Raw genomic sequence first — 16,806 nt, 5'->3', positions numbered from 1 at the left:
CCATTCGTTGAGGACTTGTTATACATGCATCATCTTAAAGACTTCTTATACATGCATCATCTTAAATGCTCACTGTTGAGGGTCGGAGGTAAATATTTTCTTGCCGTACCCTGAGGAAACAGAGTCCAGAGAGCTTATAATTCCCTAAACTCAGGCTCACAGCTGGTAGCCATAGACATGGCGGTTTGAACCGGTTAAGTCCCCACCCCCCCCCCCCCCCCCACTCTGCAAACTGCAGGTGTTGGGACTTGAGAAGTAAATATAAGCCCATTCTTCAGAGCCCTCGCGTCTTTTCAAATGGCCAGCTTGGGAGGGGAGGGAGAGCCAAGTGGGAAGACTACAGATAGTTCTCGCCCTCCTGCATCAGCCAGAGCAGTTTCTGTTTTGTCAATAGCATATATTAGATCTCTAGCTAAGATTTTCTTTGGGGGGGTGGGGGCGGTTAGGAAGCATCCTGTTGCTAAGCTTAGTTTGAAAATCACAGATCTCTCCGCTTTCTCTGAGCTGTAATACTCCATGAAAGTCCATTTCCGTAATTACCTCTCTCTCATCCACTGCTTGGCGTTGGGCGAATTTACTGCGGGTGCATCAGGGTGCCCTGGAAAATCTGGGGATTGGGTGGTGGTGCCGGCATCAACTTGATCTTGAAGACTGACCTCCCCTTGGTGGGCTTCCAGCTTCTTGAGGATATGTTCTTTATATCCCCCCAAAATCTGACCTGAAGTCATGAGACTGTGAATGGACAGACTGAGGCTTCTTTTCTGAGTCACCTGGGCCACGCTTGGCCTCTATGCTTGATGTAGAAGATTCACCGTTGATTATTGGGGATTTCCAATTGGATCCAAATTTAGGGCTGTTTGGGGCTCTTTTTAGTATTGTCTCCACTCAAAAGAAATCTCTGATTTACAAAGCATTAAAGTTATTAAAAAATAGAGAATTATATTTTGGTTCACAAGAGAAATTTTCCTGCTCGGTTTTAAATAAGGAGCCTTGGCCTCAGACCTCTGTAAGGAGCTTAATTTAAGACTTGCTTTCTTTAGAGGAGAAGGGAACTTAGATGAAACGCGCTTTGATTTTGAGCTGCCCAGCGCTTTGTAGCCACTGTTGTCTGCAGAGGGAAAACAGAGGAGGATTAAGGGCAGCAGCTCTACCTCGGTAGACACCTTGGCCGCACAGGGCCCCCACCTGCCTGCCTGAGCAGCACAGACGCCAGGGGCTTGCGGGACCGTAGGGTGTCCCTTAGCTTCTACATGGGCCAAAGGGAGTTACAAATAAGATCCTGGAGGGGCACTTGGGTGGCTCAGTCAGTTAAGGGGCTGACTTGGGCTCCGGTTATGATCTCGTGGTTCGTGAGTTCGAGCCCTGTGTCGTGCTCTGTGCTGACAGCTTGGAGCCTGGTGCCTGCTTCAGATTCTGTCTCTCTCTCTCTCAAAAATAAACATTAAGTAAAAAATTTTTTTAATAAAATCTCAGTGCATTTGGATTCTAACCATGATCCTGTTGCTATAAGAGGATTGTGTTGATATTATGGCCGAGTCTTCAGTGCCTTTCATATTTGCCTTTCGTTGTTTTTTAAAATGAGATACAGTAATTGAAAATGTCAGTAGTAACTTTCCTACTGTCTGTGAGGGTTTAGGAAACTTGTAACTAATCTGAATTATTTTTTTTATTGGCAGGCATTCTATAAATTGAAAACACGTTGTTGTAATCTTGAGAAATGAGTTCTTTCTCTTTGACCTTTATGCCTCTTTTTTCCCCTTTAGCATCAATTCAAATCATAATAAGTACTTTTCTGGGATAGGCTGAGATTCTTTTCTTTTTAATGTTTGTTTGTTTAGAGAGAGAGTATGCCCTTGTGAGCAGGGAACGGGCAGAGAGAGCGGGAGAGAGAGAATTCCAACAGGCTCCGTGTTGTCAGCACAGAGATCATGACCTGAGCCGAATTCAACAGTCAGACACTTGACCGACTGAGCCTCCCAGCTGCCCCTGGAATGAGATTCTTCCTACAAAATTCATTTGGCTTTTACATTTATATTGGTTAATTCTGAGTCTGAATAACCAGAGGTGAAGACCGACACATATATTATTTTGTTAACAGCAATTTAAAAATTTGTAATAGATTAAAAAGGACCAGTCTCTAGCTTGTAAAATCAGGCCCAATTTCTTACAGGTGGTGTGTGTTTACCATTGAGAACGTAAGAATTCTTTCCCACTGTGCGTCTCTCTGGGCAGCGGTCTAACAGCCTTTCATGAATGCACGGTTGAGAAGAACCATTTTAAAAGCGGCATCTTCAAAAGGTTTTAAATTGCAATTCTAGATAAAGTAGTTTCCTGATACAACAGTTACCCTCCAAGTTCATAAAATTGATGATTAGTTCTGTGTATTTGGAGAAAACCGTGAAAACCCTTCACTACCTCACTCAACTCCCCACCAGATTATACCTTGTCAGTCAGAGCTTTACATGTTCAGAATGGCCATCAACGTTCCTGAGCTATGTTACCTTAGGTTTAAAGAAAAAATACTTTGTAATCGTGTTGACCTTAAAAGTTAAAATTATAGTTATTTAAAAAAAACTTTTTTTAAAAATGTTTAATTTTGAGAGCGAGACACAGCACAAGTGGGGGAGGGGCAGAGAGAGAGGGAAACACAAAATCCGAAGCAGCTCCAGGCTCTGGGCTGTCCACACAGAGCCCAACACAGGGCTCAAACTCACAAGCTGTGAGATCGTGACCTGAGCCAATGTTGGAAGCTTAACCAACATTGAGCCACCCAGGCGTCCCTAAAATTAGTAAAATGAATATATTCTAAAATTGCTAGAATTTAGACTGCAGGACACTTACAATATTTATAATCTAGACCTTTTTCCAGATCTGTCTACATTTCTGTTTGCATCCATAGTATTGGGGGAGGCTCGGCCAGTCTTTCATAGTAAGTAAGCTTAGTCACACTTTCTTGAATTAACCTTGGCAGTTGTGACTTCTGTTCTTTGTAGTGGGAATTAGCATCCACACTTGCCTCTGAGGACTGAGTGTATTCACTGTGCCTTTCAAATGCCTTGCAGTAATTACTAATGCTCTGTCCTACAGGGTGAAATTTTGCCTCTTTCCATTTTCTTCCTTTTTAGTATTTTCCTGTTTTAATTCCAAGAGAAAAAAAATGCACAATCTCTAAGTGCCACTCATTAAGACTGTAATTTGGTAGGCACAGGATCAGAAAATTCATTTCCCCCAGTGGTTTCAGCCCTGTTTCCTAGCACCGCGTCCTTGAGGAGGTTGCTGTGGCAGTTTGGGCTGTGGGACGTGGGACAGAATCAGAGCGCAGGTCTCAGAGGACCCCAGCAACCCACACTCCACATGTTACAGCGATTCCAGTTTTTGCCTACCAATCTTAGACCCATGCCTTTTCCTTTAGAGATCACAATTTAGTTTAAACCAAACACCATGGACTGTGAGTCTAGGCCCTACCCACTTTAATCTGAAATCTGAATTAAGCCCCGAATCTGTGGCATCACGAAATTAATTCCAGGATAAGAAGAATGGTCTGTGTAGGCTCCCCATGCGAGAACTGTGCTACTCAAGAACACTGTAAGGACTATTCGATTCAAGTTCTTGGAGGGCATTGCTGGGGAGCAGACCAGACATTTTCCCTAGGGTTCTGGGAAGGGTTTTAAAGCATAGACTGGAGGTAGAATGATTTGCTTTTGCTGTGGAAATACCCACTTCTGTGAAAATTCACATTTCAGTTTGTGGACGCCTTATGTCTTACGTCTGCTTTGCTCAGATTTCACTGGTTCAGCACAACATTGCAATAGAGAATTCTTATTGCAATAACACATCTTTCCTTGGATGTTTCCCCATCTGCTAATCCTTGACCAGTGTCTCTCTCCCAGTGAAATCAAATCTATGTGTAGATGTTTTAATTCTTGGGAAAATAACAGCAGTAGCTTGATTCCTCCAACTCCACTGAGAAAAGCTGCATGATCTGAATCGATGTAACGTAGCTTACTGTCTTTAAAAAGTCTTAAGAACAGCATCTTTACCTTCATAAATTAAAATTAGAATGTTTTTAATCTTATCCATCGTGCTTGATATTATAGCATTTCTTTTCATCTGAGGGCATCAAGCTGACTTCAGAGGATATAAGACAGCATCTTTATCTTAGAAGCTTTCAGTTGCTCTGTGATTTGCATCTGCTTAGCAATGAGGCTAAAATAAAGGGGAAAACTGTAGCAAAGTATGATATAAAATATATATCGTATATATGTTTTTAAATGCTTTGCCGGACTTGAAATAAAGCTGCATTTATGAACTATATCTTAAATAGTTTCAATTCTTGTTTCATTTGGACACAAAACTACTTTCATGTTGACATATCAGTCGTAATCCGTTATAATCACTGTTAATGTTAATCTGTAGTCCTTTCCAGTTCAGGAAGTCATTGTATCAGGAAACTGCTTCCTGACAAGAGCAGATATTTGGAGGCCAACTCAGAAGACCCGTGCCCTACCATACGTGTTTAGTGATGAATAAATTTACATGGTTATCCCACGTGGGGGGGTGCACTTTTATTCTAACTGCACATCTAAGAAGCCTCCTTTAGACTTTTGGTTTGTGTGTGACTGCAAAAACATGAAATTTAACGTGCTTTCTGACACATGTAGGAACACAGGTAAAACCAGAATTCCCCGGAGTCTATCAGTAACCCTAGAACAAAAATGAATTAGGTGTATGTGTTACCTTTCAGAGAGGAGTACTTTATATTCACTGAGTCTTCATAAACCAGGGTGAAAAAAAAAAATACATTGAGAATGGTGAGGACAGGTGGGGATTCAACTTGGAAGCTTACGTTTTGCCCTTAGGCGAGGTTATGTCCTGAATGTCCCTAGTGAAAAGCTCTTATTTCTATGCCATTGGTGAGCACGTGATACCACCTGGCTATTAAAACTGTTTGGACGCCAGTAACATCCAATTGAAGAGCGTGCTGTTCCTTAGTAGTGGCTTTGTGGGTGAAGGATTCCTTGTGCTACTTGCATAAAACACTTTGGGTATGCTACTTTGTTTTGTAACCGGTTAAAAAAATCTTTGGTGGAATGGGTTTTACCTGCTTGAAATAAGGGGTGAGTCTTGCCATTTGCCAGTAACCAAAAATGTGTGCTTCTTTCCAGCTGTTCTTCCGTGTAGTTTTAATTGTACGCACTGTCTCTTTCTGTTCTAATGGCTGCCCACGGAATAGGCCGACCTCTGCTCTCCGTATGACATCCTGCACTTGGACTTCCGTCACATTCGAAAGACTGTTGACACTCTGCTGGCCCTTGGGGAGAAACCCCCACAACCAACTTCTGCCCTCCGCTCCAGGGACCTTATAAGCTTCTGTCTTGTCCATATTCTCTTTATAGTGCTGATCTATATCACTTACCGCTGGAATGCTCTGTCCGCATAACGTGTGCATGTGCATCCAAACAAACACTCTGCTGTGTCACCCTGAGCCATCACAGGGCCCTTCCTCCCTCTGAGCCTCTGCCTTGCCAGCTTCCATCCCTGTCATCTCTTTAGTAGTCTCTCGAGTTTTGAAGGGAACGCTACAAGTCAGGTTTTCCCAAGGCACAGACTTTATAGAGTGCAATTCCCATTAAATAATCTCTCTCGCTTCCTAAAAACCAGTGACAGCAGAGTGTATCGAGACCTCATGCTTTCTCACTCACATAGCTGCCCTGGGTAGAGTGGAAGAAGATGCCAGAACAGGAGCAGAGGGGATTTAGGATATGGAAGTCTTTCCTTTGGGTCAGTGTCAGATCCTAATTCAGGAATGGGCAGTTGAGGTGTAGTGGAGCCACCTTGCAGAGAAGACAGGAAATCAGCATTTTGGGCCCAATTCGGTCTAGAAAAGTCTTTAATAATACCGTTATTGACCAAGTTGAAAAATACCGTCAGTGAATGACTGCTTTGCCGGCCATTCAGTTGGTTTCCTCCCTGTTTCCCTCAATGGGAGTGTTGCTGCCCACTTCTACCCTGAAGTGAGAAAAGCTACCCTGAGCAAGCCCCTCTGCCCTGCTGCAGGGGAAGGAGCTGTGCAGCGCGGGGCTGGGGAAGGAGGGGCCCTTGCTGTTAGAGCGCCACCTGGAGGATTCACTTGCACATCACTTCCCGCATAGTTTTACGTAAAACTTACTCCTTGCTAGGTCTACCCTGAGGCTCTTAGAAAAGCATTTTCCAGAAGGGATTTCTATTTTTAAATAATGTAATGGGTCATTTTGCTTTTTTGCTGCATCACATGATAGCTTCAGGTCAAGAACGTGATGGATTTGACTGTATTTGTTTTCAAATAAAGCCATGAGTCATGGAACATTCTTGGTCTGAGGACGTGGGTTACTATGGCAGAAGCCAACAATAAGATTGCTCTCATTTTAGCAGAATGTAGTTTCCCTAATGACTTGACATTTCCATTTAACCTTCTGTTTCCAGTGACATGAGCAAGCTGCTTCTATTCCTAAGTAAGCTTACAGGATTATATATTAACTAAATCTGCTTTTGGAGCAATGTGATTGATCAGTTTGTAACTAAGAGAAAAAAAAAAACAACACACATTAGAATCTTGTCTCGGACAAGATATTCCTGGTTCTGGGATTTCTGTTTCTAATATGAGAACGCCCTGCTTGAGGTTTGGACAGTTTCTCCTCTGCTTCATTACACATCTGGGTGCCACGTACTATTTCTTAAATTTGGGGGATGATGACATTAACTTCCTCAAGATAAATTTCTAGTTCACGGAGATGCGAAGAGTCTCCATCCATGGCTACTAAGAAGATAATTTTAGTTTTCTGAACGTGTCCATGAATCCAGGGGACTTGAGAATATGGAAAACCCACATAGTGAGAAGAGTATATTTATAAATCTTTTTTGTTGCTAAATCAAGTCAGATTTTCTAACCGGAAGCACTCTTCCTTCAAAGATAGCTCTTCCCTCCTGATTTTGTGTGGACTCGTGAAGTACAGGGTATGCGGAAGTTGTCTAATGAAGCTCGGTTATGTAGAAACAACCCACAGATGTACTGAATTGCTTCTGGTACCCTTCAGCCTGTAACGCAATGAAACCCCTTTGTGCAATGTCTCATGAGCACCCTAAACCCTAAGTTGCTTAATAAACACATTTCAAGTGATTTCTTCCAGGTTTTTATCAGCCCATCGATACACTGATTTGCCCACCTAGAACAGCCTTTGCTTTTCCATCTGGCTCTACCTTGCACTGACGCTGCCCTGTAATGATCACTGTTGTTTGGTTTTTTTCTTCTTTGGGAGGGGTGGGGGGCAAAAGGGAAGAAGGGAGATGACTTACAGGGGGGACTTGGAAGAAAATCCTATCAATCAAAACGGAGTAGAACAATCATGTGAGATCAGATTTAATTTTTGGTGCTGAGCTGACATCATTCTCTGGCTCTGTCCATATTTCAATTCTGGCCTCAAAGGTTCTTTGGATGTGCTTTCATTTCTCCTGTCATTAATGTATCTGTCCCCTGACGTGCTGCTCCTCTTGGGATCTGTTGAATGGCATTTTTTTTTTTTTTTTTAATCAGGAGGCATAGTAACTAGCAGAACACAATTAATTTAGCCCTTTAGGCAAAACTTTGAATGAACTGTCTTGCCCATTGTCAAGCTGTTCATTTCTATACAGAATATTAAGCCCCCCCGTGGTTCTTCCCCAGAGTACCCGCACACCAACTCATATGCTCTCGTGATGCCTGCCGTTACAGTGTGACCGGGGATGCAAACTGACGTGCTTGTCGTCTGAGAGCTGGTCGGGGATTTAGTTGTGTGATTTGTACGTGCAATCCTAAATTTCCTTCCTCACACAAGAAGCACCATTTTCCTAGTACTTCCTTCCAATGCCTGCTAAAGAGAACCAATTATTTATGTTCTGTCTTTGAAATAGAAAGATCTATTTGAAATAGAAGGTTCTCTTTCTCCAGCTGCCCCAATTGATGGCAGCTTGCCACTCAGCATTAGGATTTCCACAGTGTGTCCCAGCTAATGTGCTCTTCATTCCTTCTATTTATGGATTCGTAATTTGTAAGTGGCTCACAGTTCTGGGGAGAGACACCTATGAAATGGGGCTGGGGGAGAGGCGCTGTAGAACTCCAAAGTTAGACAACTAAGTAGGAGTTTCATCAATGAGAACAGGTAAAAAAAGGCACTTGATATCCTGATACCATTTATTTGTAAGAAATTAAATTTAGTGCGAGGGTCGTCTAAAATCCACACTAGTCCCTGTCATAAGATCAAAGGATTTTTACCTTACAGGGTAAAAGGAATGGACAGTGGATTAAAATTTCAATCCAATGGCTTTGGATTGAGTGGAAAAATATTTTAATCCCATTTTAAGAGATTCTGCGTTTTTAAAAAAAATTGTTTTAATGTTTATTTATTTTTAAGACAGAGTGTAAGCAGGGAAGGGGCAGAGAGAGAGGGGGATACAGAATTCGAAGCAGGCTCCAGGCCCTGACCTGTCAGCACAGAGCCCAGCGCAGGGCTCGAATGCCCATTGAGATCATGACCTGAGCCTAAGTCAGACGCTTAACCAACTGAGCCTCCCAGGCGCCCTGGAGATTTTAGTTTTTAAGATTAGGCTTCAGGTTTTGAAATTAGTTCTCAATAAAAAATCAGATACATAGAATGTGTGCTTTTTTTCTTTGAGACTATCAGGATCCAGTTCCTTGGCTTTTCACTGCGATTTTTATTTGTGCCTGTGTTCATTCATTCATTCCTTCCTCAATATTGAATGAGCACTCTTTGAGTAAGGCTGTGTGGTAGACCTGGGGGATAAAAAGGTGACCATGATACATGACCCCCGTCTTCGAAAATCTTGCAGTCGAGACCAGGAGCCAGCAAAATTTTTCTGTAAAGTGCCAGATTGTAAATATTTTATGCTTTGTGGGCTCTACAATCTGTTACACAAACTACCCGGTCCTGTTGTGGTCTAGAAGCAGCCATGGATGACTCATACATGAAGGGGCGTGGCTGTGTCCCCATAAAACTTTGTTCACAAAAACAGGCTATGGACTGAATTGGCCCGCAGGCAGTGGTCTTTGGAGCCCTGATCTAGTGGACAAATAAAATGGAATTCAGTGTGATACGAGATTCTGCAAAGCACAAGGCAGGGAATCGGACCCTGATGGGTAACCGTCTGTGAAGCCTTCTTGCCCTTGTGCCATGTACCCTGCGACCTGGAAGAGGAATAGCCAGATGAGGGGGGGGATGTGTTCTGCGGAGGTGAGAAAAGGGGCGGATGTGTGTGGAGAAAGAGGCGTTCTGGAGGGAGGAAGCACTGAAAGATGGCCTGGCTGGAAAGCAGGGAATCAAATGAGTGACGAGATGCCCTCTCAGTCTGTAAGGGTTTAACGTGGTCTCCCTCTTAGTTGGACGACACTGACCCTCCTGAGCAGGAACTGGAAACTCTCTCAGTGTGAAAATAATGCAGACAGTCTTGTAGGTTCACTCCAGTGCCAGGAACCTGCATGTGAGCAACACACTGAATGATATGGAATCTGCTGATGTAAATGACTTTGGTTTAGTCAAGCGGCTGGCCTGGAAGGAGGCATGGGGCCATTTGGGAGCACAAGGAGCTAGAGAAAGAGGACAGCCAGGCAGGGCTGTTCCCATGAGGCGTTTTCGGCCAGGGCACGATCGATGTCTGTTTCTGTCTTTGAAGAGAAGCCGAACGAGGATCCCCACGTGCTGTTGAATTTGTTGGGGGTTACCGCGATAGGACTCCGAGGGTCTAGAGGCCTCTTCCTGTCCCAGGGGCCGCAGATGCACCATACTTCCCCGTTGAAGGAATTTCTGGGAAGGAGCTTGGTGTTGTAGAAGGAGCCCCAGCTTTGAGATGAGACTCATCTTCAGATCCTGGTTCCGGTACTTAAGACCTGTATGACTTTACCAGAGTTACTTAAACTCTACGTCCCCATTTTCCCATCTGTAAAGTAGAGGGATTATACCCACCTTGCACAGTTGTCATAAAGAATTAAGCGATGTAAATCTGTAGCATTGGCACCAAGCCTGTAGGAAGGGGCCCGGGAAGCCTTCCTAAGGTAACATTTAGTCTTTCTGGCTTGCCTGCCTTTTCCAGCCCTATTTGCTGCGGCTCCAAAAAGAGCTGGATGAGGGGATGTGAGGGAACCTTACTGATTCCTCCATGGGAGAAGCAGCAGCAAGCACGCGTTCTTCGGAGGGGATCAGAAGCATTATATTTCTGTAAGATACTGCTTCATGACTCTGCTCTGTGCTTTGAAAGGAAACACAGCAATGGTGCCACATTCTCAAGAAGAGCCACTAGGCTTCTCTAACAGTGAAATTGAAATGCACTTAAAGTTCGTGTAAATGTATAGTGATTCCCGCTTTAAATCCATTTTAGACCGGTTTCGGTGGCCCTTCTCTGTCCCTTCGGACCCAGCCATAACTCTACGGCAGTTCCTTCCCCATCTCAACTTCTAGGTCACTTCAGGGACCCTCTCCCCATGCCCCCATGGACATGCAGTGGCAGGTCCAGTGTGTGGAAGATGGCCTTCTGGCCTTCCTTGCTGTCCTTGCTCAGCCTGTCAAGCAGTGCCTCAGCTCATAATTCCATCAGTCTTCACCCCAGTCCTGTGATGATTCAGCCTGAACTGCCATGTTTTTGTTTCTACTAGCTCATGCCAGTCTTCCTAGGTTACCACCAACTCCATCCAAGTAATCTGAGGGCACTTCCGGGTTTCTTCAGGGCATGTGAATGAAAGGAGAAGAGGCAGGAAGGATGTGAAAAAGTACCTTTTTCTGTCTCCTGTTTACTTCTCATTGCCAACTGTAAGGGTGGAAGGGAGAGCCTTGGACTCTGCACCAGGTTTAGGAGTGAGGAGACCAGGAAGTGAGAAAAGACCAGGGAGAGAAAAGACCAGGAAGTGAGACCGGGAAGTGAAAAAAAGACCTGGGAGAGAGGGTGAAGCGAACTCAGCCTGTGATGTCTGCAGAAGTCCTGTCAGCAGGAGGCTGAGACCTCAATACTTTCCCATCCCTGTGTCTCTGGAGCCCCCAGCCTTTCCCAACCATGAACTCTAGCTTGGAACCACTCTTTAATGGGACCAGGGCAGTCATGAATGGAGACATGTTGAATCTTAAGCAGGACTTAGGATAAGGCACGTAGCCCCAGAAAAGCCATGTTGTACACAGCATGGAAATATTAGTACTTAATTAGTTGTACCCTATGGAAATATTAGTACTTAAATTCAGGAACATTTAGGACTAAACATAAATAAACACTGTGGTCAAGAAGCAAAGTGTCTTTCAAGATGGCCTCGGTCATATGCTTCCTTCTAAGATTTCTATTTGTGTTCCTCACCTAGTGTTCAGTTGATCTCTTACTGTTTTTCTCAATGATTTATTGAGCTTATGTGTCATATAAAACTCTTTGTAATTTGATGCAAATATTTTATTTAGAGTTAGTTTATCTTTTAATTAGCTTGTTTTTTTTTTTGACACATAGAGGCTTTAAACTTTAAGGCATAATCAGTTGTTTCTATCTTTTGTGATTTTTATACCATTTTTTAGCTTAGATAATTTTCCATTTATTTACAAGAGAAAATGCTAAATATTCATGTCTGTTTTATTAGGAGAGGTGTTTGATTTAAAAAAAAAAAAAAGTTAACACCTTAGGGGCACCTGGGTGGCTCAGTCGGTTAAGCATCCCACTTCAACTTGGGTCATGATCTCATGGTTGGTGAGTTCAAGCCCCGCATTGGGCTCTGTGCTGACAGCTCAGAGCCTGGAGCCTGCTTCGGATTTTGTGTCTCCCTCTCTCTCTGCTCCTCCTCCGTTCGTGCTCTGTCTCTCTCTCTCTCTCAAAAATAAACATTTAAAAAAAATTTAATGATTTAAAAAAAACAGTTCTTTAATTCATTTCAAATTGATTTTAGCATATGGTGTAAATAGAAGACTTTATTTTTTCCCCAAGTAATACCTTGTATCAGGTGCTTAACCATAATAGTGGCCATTTGTGATTTCCTACAAAGGCAGATGTCAACTTATGTGCTGTGGGGATCATAAGAATGAAGTAAATACACCCCTGCCCTTGTGGAACCGATCTTAGCAATGAAATGCCAGATTGGGGTGATTTCACAAGCCATGGCAAATGGTGTCAGGGAAGGATATACACTGATGTCCGGCTGTGGCATGCCCATCCTGTCCTAGTGACTGCTCCTGACTCCCAGACAGAACCTCCCATCCTTTCTCAGATTGGCATGTGGCTACTAAGTTGGCCAGCAGCATAAACCTGCACACCCACCTAATATGCCATTGACAAGATAATCCTATTATGATACAGATCAGACACACGAAATAATGGTTGAAATTGTGCTTTAAAGAATCAGTTGTCCTGTGTTGACATGTGGCCATTTCTTAAGACCTGGTGCCAGAGAGAGTCGGAGATACTCTTAATTTACCACAAGTTAGGGAAGGAGATAGGGATAGGGGCAAAAAGGTGGTTGAGAGAGTGTAGGAAGATGACATTTGCAGACAGTGGAACAAATTACTTGAGATGTCATGGCATGTTCTTTAAAGACCTTTCTGAGGACAGAATGCCTGTATCTGTGGTAATTTATGGGGAGTCCTGCACCGAGGAAGTAGGAGGATCTGGTTCCTCAAGCACAAATCACATGAGACGCAGCAGAATTGTCCAAGATCCTGATTGGCTTCATGTTAAACACTGTGTCCGTTGCCTGGGGTGTGATGCATGTGCCATTTAAACTGCCCTTAAAAACACAGCCATTGGGCTGTGGATAACATACCATGATCTGGTAGACAAGAGGGAGTGTTTGCTGTGGATTCTTTTCCTAGCCAAGGAGACATACTCAGCAAGGAGATTCCCCTCATTCCCCGAGCCAAATGACAAAGGTTTGAAATTATCTTGTGTTCTTTTGTAAACTGTTTGGTTGAGCATGCAAGGTTCTCCCCATAAGGAGTGATTTGTGTCGATTATTTTCCTTGACTCACACGTACTGGCCATTTCCCAAGAGCAAAAATACAACATGAGGAAGTAACAGGACATTCGTGTCTTTGACAGTTTTACCAAAGAGTCTTAAAAGAGACACTAATGAAGGTTGTGGTTAAAATTACTTATTTACAAGGCTCTTGATAAACCATGAAGAAAGGATACCAGTCCACCAGCATGCCTCCATTTCAGAGATCACAGCAAATAAAATCAAGGTTTATGGTCATTATAACGGTACATGGTCAGTGTATAAATGAGTATATTAGTTCCCTTAAAATGTGTGAGAAGCTACTGGCAATTTGGCTTTATAAGAATGTAAGCTAATATATTCTCGGTGTTTGGTTTCCACCTGACTCCATGTAGCTCAGTTATTTAGCATAACGTTTTTTAAAATGTTTGGGTCTATTGCATATTTCAGAATGATTGGGAGACTTTCTGGAACGACCTTCACTTGTGAAAAATCAGCATTTTCTCTGCAAATACAGAAAAGATCTTTGCCAATGGGTTGAAAGCAAGGGAGAGAGCACAGTCTGAGACGATCAGACAGGCATATGTCAGAGCTCAACTCAGCTCCTGTCAGTGGTGTCCTAAGATTTTATGATTATGTTGCGGTCATCTAAAAATTGATGTTTTGTTCTTCTCCCTTTTAGGAAAAACTGTGTCTACCCCATCACATCCTTGAAGAGAAAGGCCTGGTCAAAGTGGGCATTACTGTTCAAGCATTACTAGATGTAACGGTAACGAAGTCTCTGTTCACATGAAACCAGCTCCTTTCCTTTGGGTCGGTTCAGACTCGTCTCTTGTCAGAGATCCTGAACTCTGCTCTCAGCACCTGTTCCTCCTACCCTCCCGCTCACTACCTGTCAGTTCCCTGGCTCTAGTTGCATTGAAGGGAGGACATAAGGGAAGATGTTTCTGCCTTTCAGAACTGACCTCCACTGTTAAGATATGAGAGAGATTTACCTTAAAGCCAGTGAGGGAGCTGTCTGTGAAGAACTGAGCAGCACATCGATGCCTTTTACAACCTCCTTCCATCCCTACGCTCACCTACTGCCATTACCGAAACACCAAGCACAACCGTTTTTGCAACAAGACGTATTTGTTTTATTCAAACCAAACTTCTTGTGTATTTGGTGGGGGGAGGGGGGGGGAACTCAATCAGGTTTTTCACCACCAAATTTTTCAAGACGTTTCTTGAGACCATTGCCTTTTAAAAAACTATTTTCGACATACAAAATATTTATATAAATATTATTTATTAGTTGTTATTTCATCCTTTGGATGCAAATTGTAAATTAGGAAACTATTTTATTACTGCTTTTTTGTGGTTAAACACTTTATTTTAATATTATAAATATTGAATTATTTTCTATGCTCTTTGGTGTGCAGTAGTTGTAGGTCTCAGTAATCACGTTTTCTGGTGTTTGTGACTCAGAAACAAACAAACAAAAAAATTAAGCCAAAAAACAGGTGCTTCTGTGACAAGAACTGTTTTCTGGGGAGGCATTATTTCCACTTCGGTTCATCGAACATTGGTTTTATTTATATTTCTGCATTCCATCCAGTTTCCTACATTCCAGCAGCCCTGTTGTCCTCTCATGTAACGAACTGACTGAAATCGAGAGAGCACCCCAAAGTTATCTGTAAATAGCTGTGATGGAAAAAAAAAGGCACATTAAACTTGAAGATGAAATGTGAACAGTTATTTTTTTGGATTCAGACTTATTTTGCTATGCACAAAACATTCACGTTTTAACACAGAGAAGTAGTGTTAGCATCATGCGTCTTGAAGTATAATTTTGCACTGTAACTTGGGTAATGAAAGAAAGTCTAACGCCAAAGGTAAATAATCAGGAAATGGCATTGGAAAGTGGAGGTAATAAACAGATGTATTGTTTAACCAAAAAGCTTCTTGAAGGACGGCTCTGACCGAGTGAGCCAGAATTACACACGGCACATAGGGCCCGGATCAGGAAACCAGCACTTCTTAACCACTGCCAGTCTTAAGGGAGGAAACGATTGTGAGAAAAGCAGGCGTGCTCACTTTATTGTAATTTAGTTGGTGGCTTCCAGAAAGCGCTGCAGGATTCACGGTCTCTGGCGTGAAACCGCGCAAGTGAGTTAGCGAGTTGGTGGGGCAGCCGCATGAACACCCAGGCAGGCGCCGGAGAAGGTTAGGTAAGTGGCGTTTGGAGACGGAGTAGCTTAGAAAGGAGTGAAAAGTAAGTTCGATCAAAGCACGACTAGAGAAGAGCCAGCGAAGGCAAGGGAGCTGTGTTGGTTGGAGAGATTCACATAAGGCTTAACAGACACAACCACCTATTTGAGGCCGTTACGTGCACGTGCACTCGCCCATCCCAGCCCTTCATCTTCCGAAGTCTCGTGGAGGCTGACTGCAGCTTTGCCTCCGTGAAAAGCCATTGTAAGTTTTTAGAGCAGCGGCAGCCACAATTCACAAGACAAATACGAGGGTGAACACAGAGCAGAGGATACCGGGACGATGGTGTGCATTGAACCGCGGACTGACTGCCGTCAGTCAATGCCAGCATCTGCCGTGGGCAGGATGGAGGGGTTACGGAAAATGGTCGTTTGCATTGGCAGCTAGCGGTTATTTCCTGTCAAATAAATGTACTGTGCACTTTAACTTAAAAGATGTTTTAATGTTTTCCTGTACTGCACAAATACCTGTTTTATCGAATAGCATAATGATGTAAAAAAGACGTTTTGGACAAAGAGTGTATTCAATGTAAACAACAGGCCAAGGTCATACAGAAATAGGAACTTAGTTTGCTGCACCTTGACGGGCATTCAGAATGCAGGGTCCTGAGATATTTTTTTACGTGTATATATTGGCAACATGAAGCTCTGTAATCCTTGTTCTGAGAGGGGTTTTTTTTTCCCCCAAAATTAAAATATTTCTTTGGATATTCATCTTCAGTATTTTTCTTAAAGTTGGCTGTATAATACAAATGGCTTCAATACTTTGTGCAATGGCTTTTTTTCTTTTACGTGCAGTCCTTGTATGGCTAAGACGTCTTCAAGATCCTTGTACACTGTTTATATGTGCAATAAAATGTGCGTGGCCAGCTGAGAGTCCCTAAGTGGACAGAATGTACATAGTGCGAATATCCTCTCTTTTATTATTTAACAGTCATTAAAACTTTGAATTTGTACAAACCATCTTCTGACTGACTGACCCATCTGATGCAAAGGTTGATTGTAGTCACAAAAGAAATCCTAGCGTGTCATTGCTGAAATAGATTGTAGCAATTATGTAGTGTATATGTATGAGTGTGTGGATGTAATATATATATTTTGTTTTTGACAAGTTTTTTCTAAAAAAAAATTTTTTTTTCATGTTTAGTTTTGAGAGAGAGAGAAACAGCATGGGCAGGGGAGGGGCAGAGAGGGAGGAAGACACAGAATCCCAAGGAGGCTCCAGGCTCTGAGCTGTCAGCACAGAGCCCGATGCGGGGCTCGAACTCAAGAACTGTGAGATCGTGACCTGAGCCGACGTCGGCCGCTTAACCGGCTAAGCCACCCAGGCGCCCCGGACAAATTTTTTTTCAAACTAAAATCTTCCCTGGAAGCGCAGAGCACTTCAAGCAGAGTTGCTATGAATGAGTGGGAGTGGGAGTGTAGACTCAGGACTCTCCACCTGTCTCTTGGGTGGCAGCTCCAGAAAGTGTCACTGAGGAAGCCTGAAGGTTCTGGTGGGTGTTGTTGAACCACAGCCTCCAGCCCTTTCTCCTCAACTGCCCCCTGTGGAATGTGACCCACGGAGAGCTGAGTGGC

At 43.2% G+C, this 16,806-nt stretch overlaps 1 protein-coding gene across 4 annotated transcripts in view; it reads left to right on the top strand.

The window, feature by feature from the left end:
• Positions 1 to 16,142, top strand: part of LRCH1 (leucine rich repeats and calponin homology domain containing 1) — a 201,559-nt gene extending 185,417 nt beyond the window's left edge. For 2 of the 4 annotated variants that reach the window (XM_042918678.1, XM_042918761.1), the window contains exon 19: positions 13,662 to 16,142. In XM_042918678.1, the coding sequence (XP_042774612.1) occupies positions 13,662 to 13,772 (111 nt within the window). In that variant the 3' untranslated portion in view covers positions 13,773 to 16,142. Of the gene's footprint in view, positions 1 to 5,233; positions 8,366 to 13,661 lie in introns of those variants that run through there. The other 2 variants (XM_042918850.1, XM_042918938.1) reach the window with 2 other exon arrangements.
• Positions 16,143 to 16,806: the final 664 nt, after the last annotated feature.

Source organism: Panthera leo, chromosome A1 (genome assembly GCF_018350215.1).
Source record: "Panthera leo isolate Ple1 chromosome A1, P.leo_Ple1_pat1.1, whole genome shotgun sequence".
NCBI lineage: Eukaryota > Metazoa > Chordata > Mammalia > Carnivora > Felidae > Panthera > Panthera leo.
The sequence above is the reverse complement of the archived record's forward strand: the minus strand, read 5'-3'. Positions and strand labels throughout refer to the sequence as shown.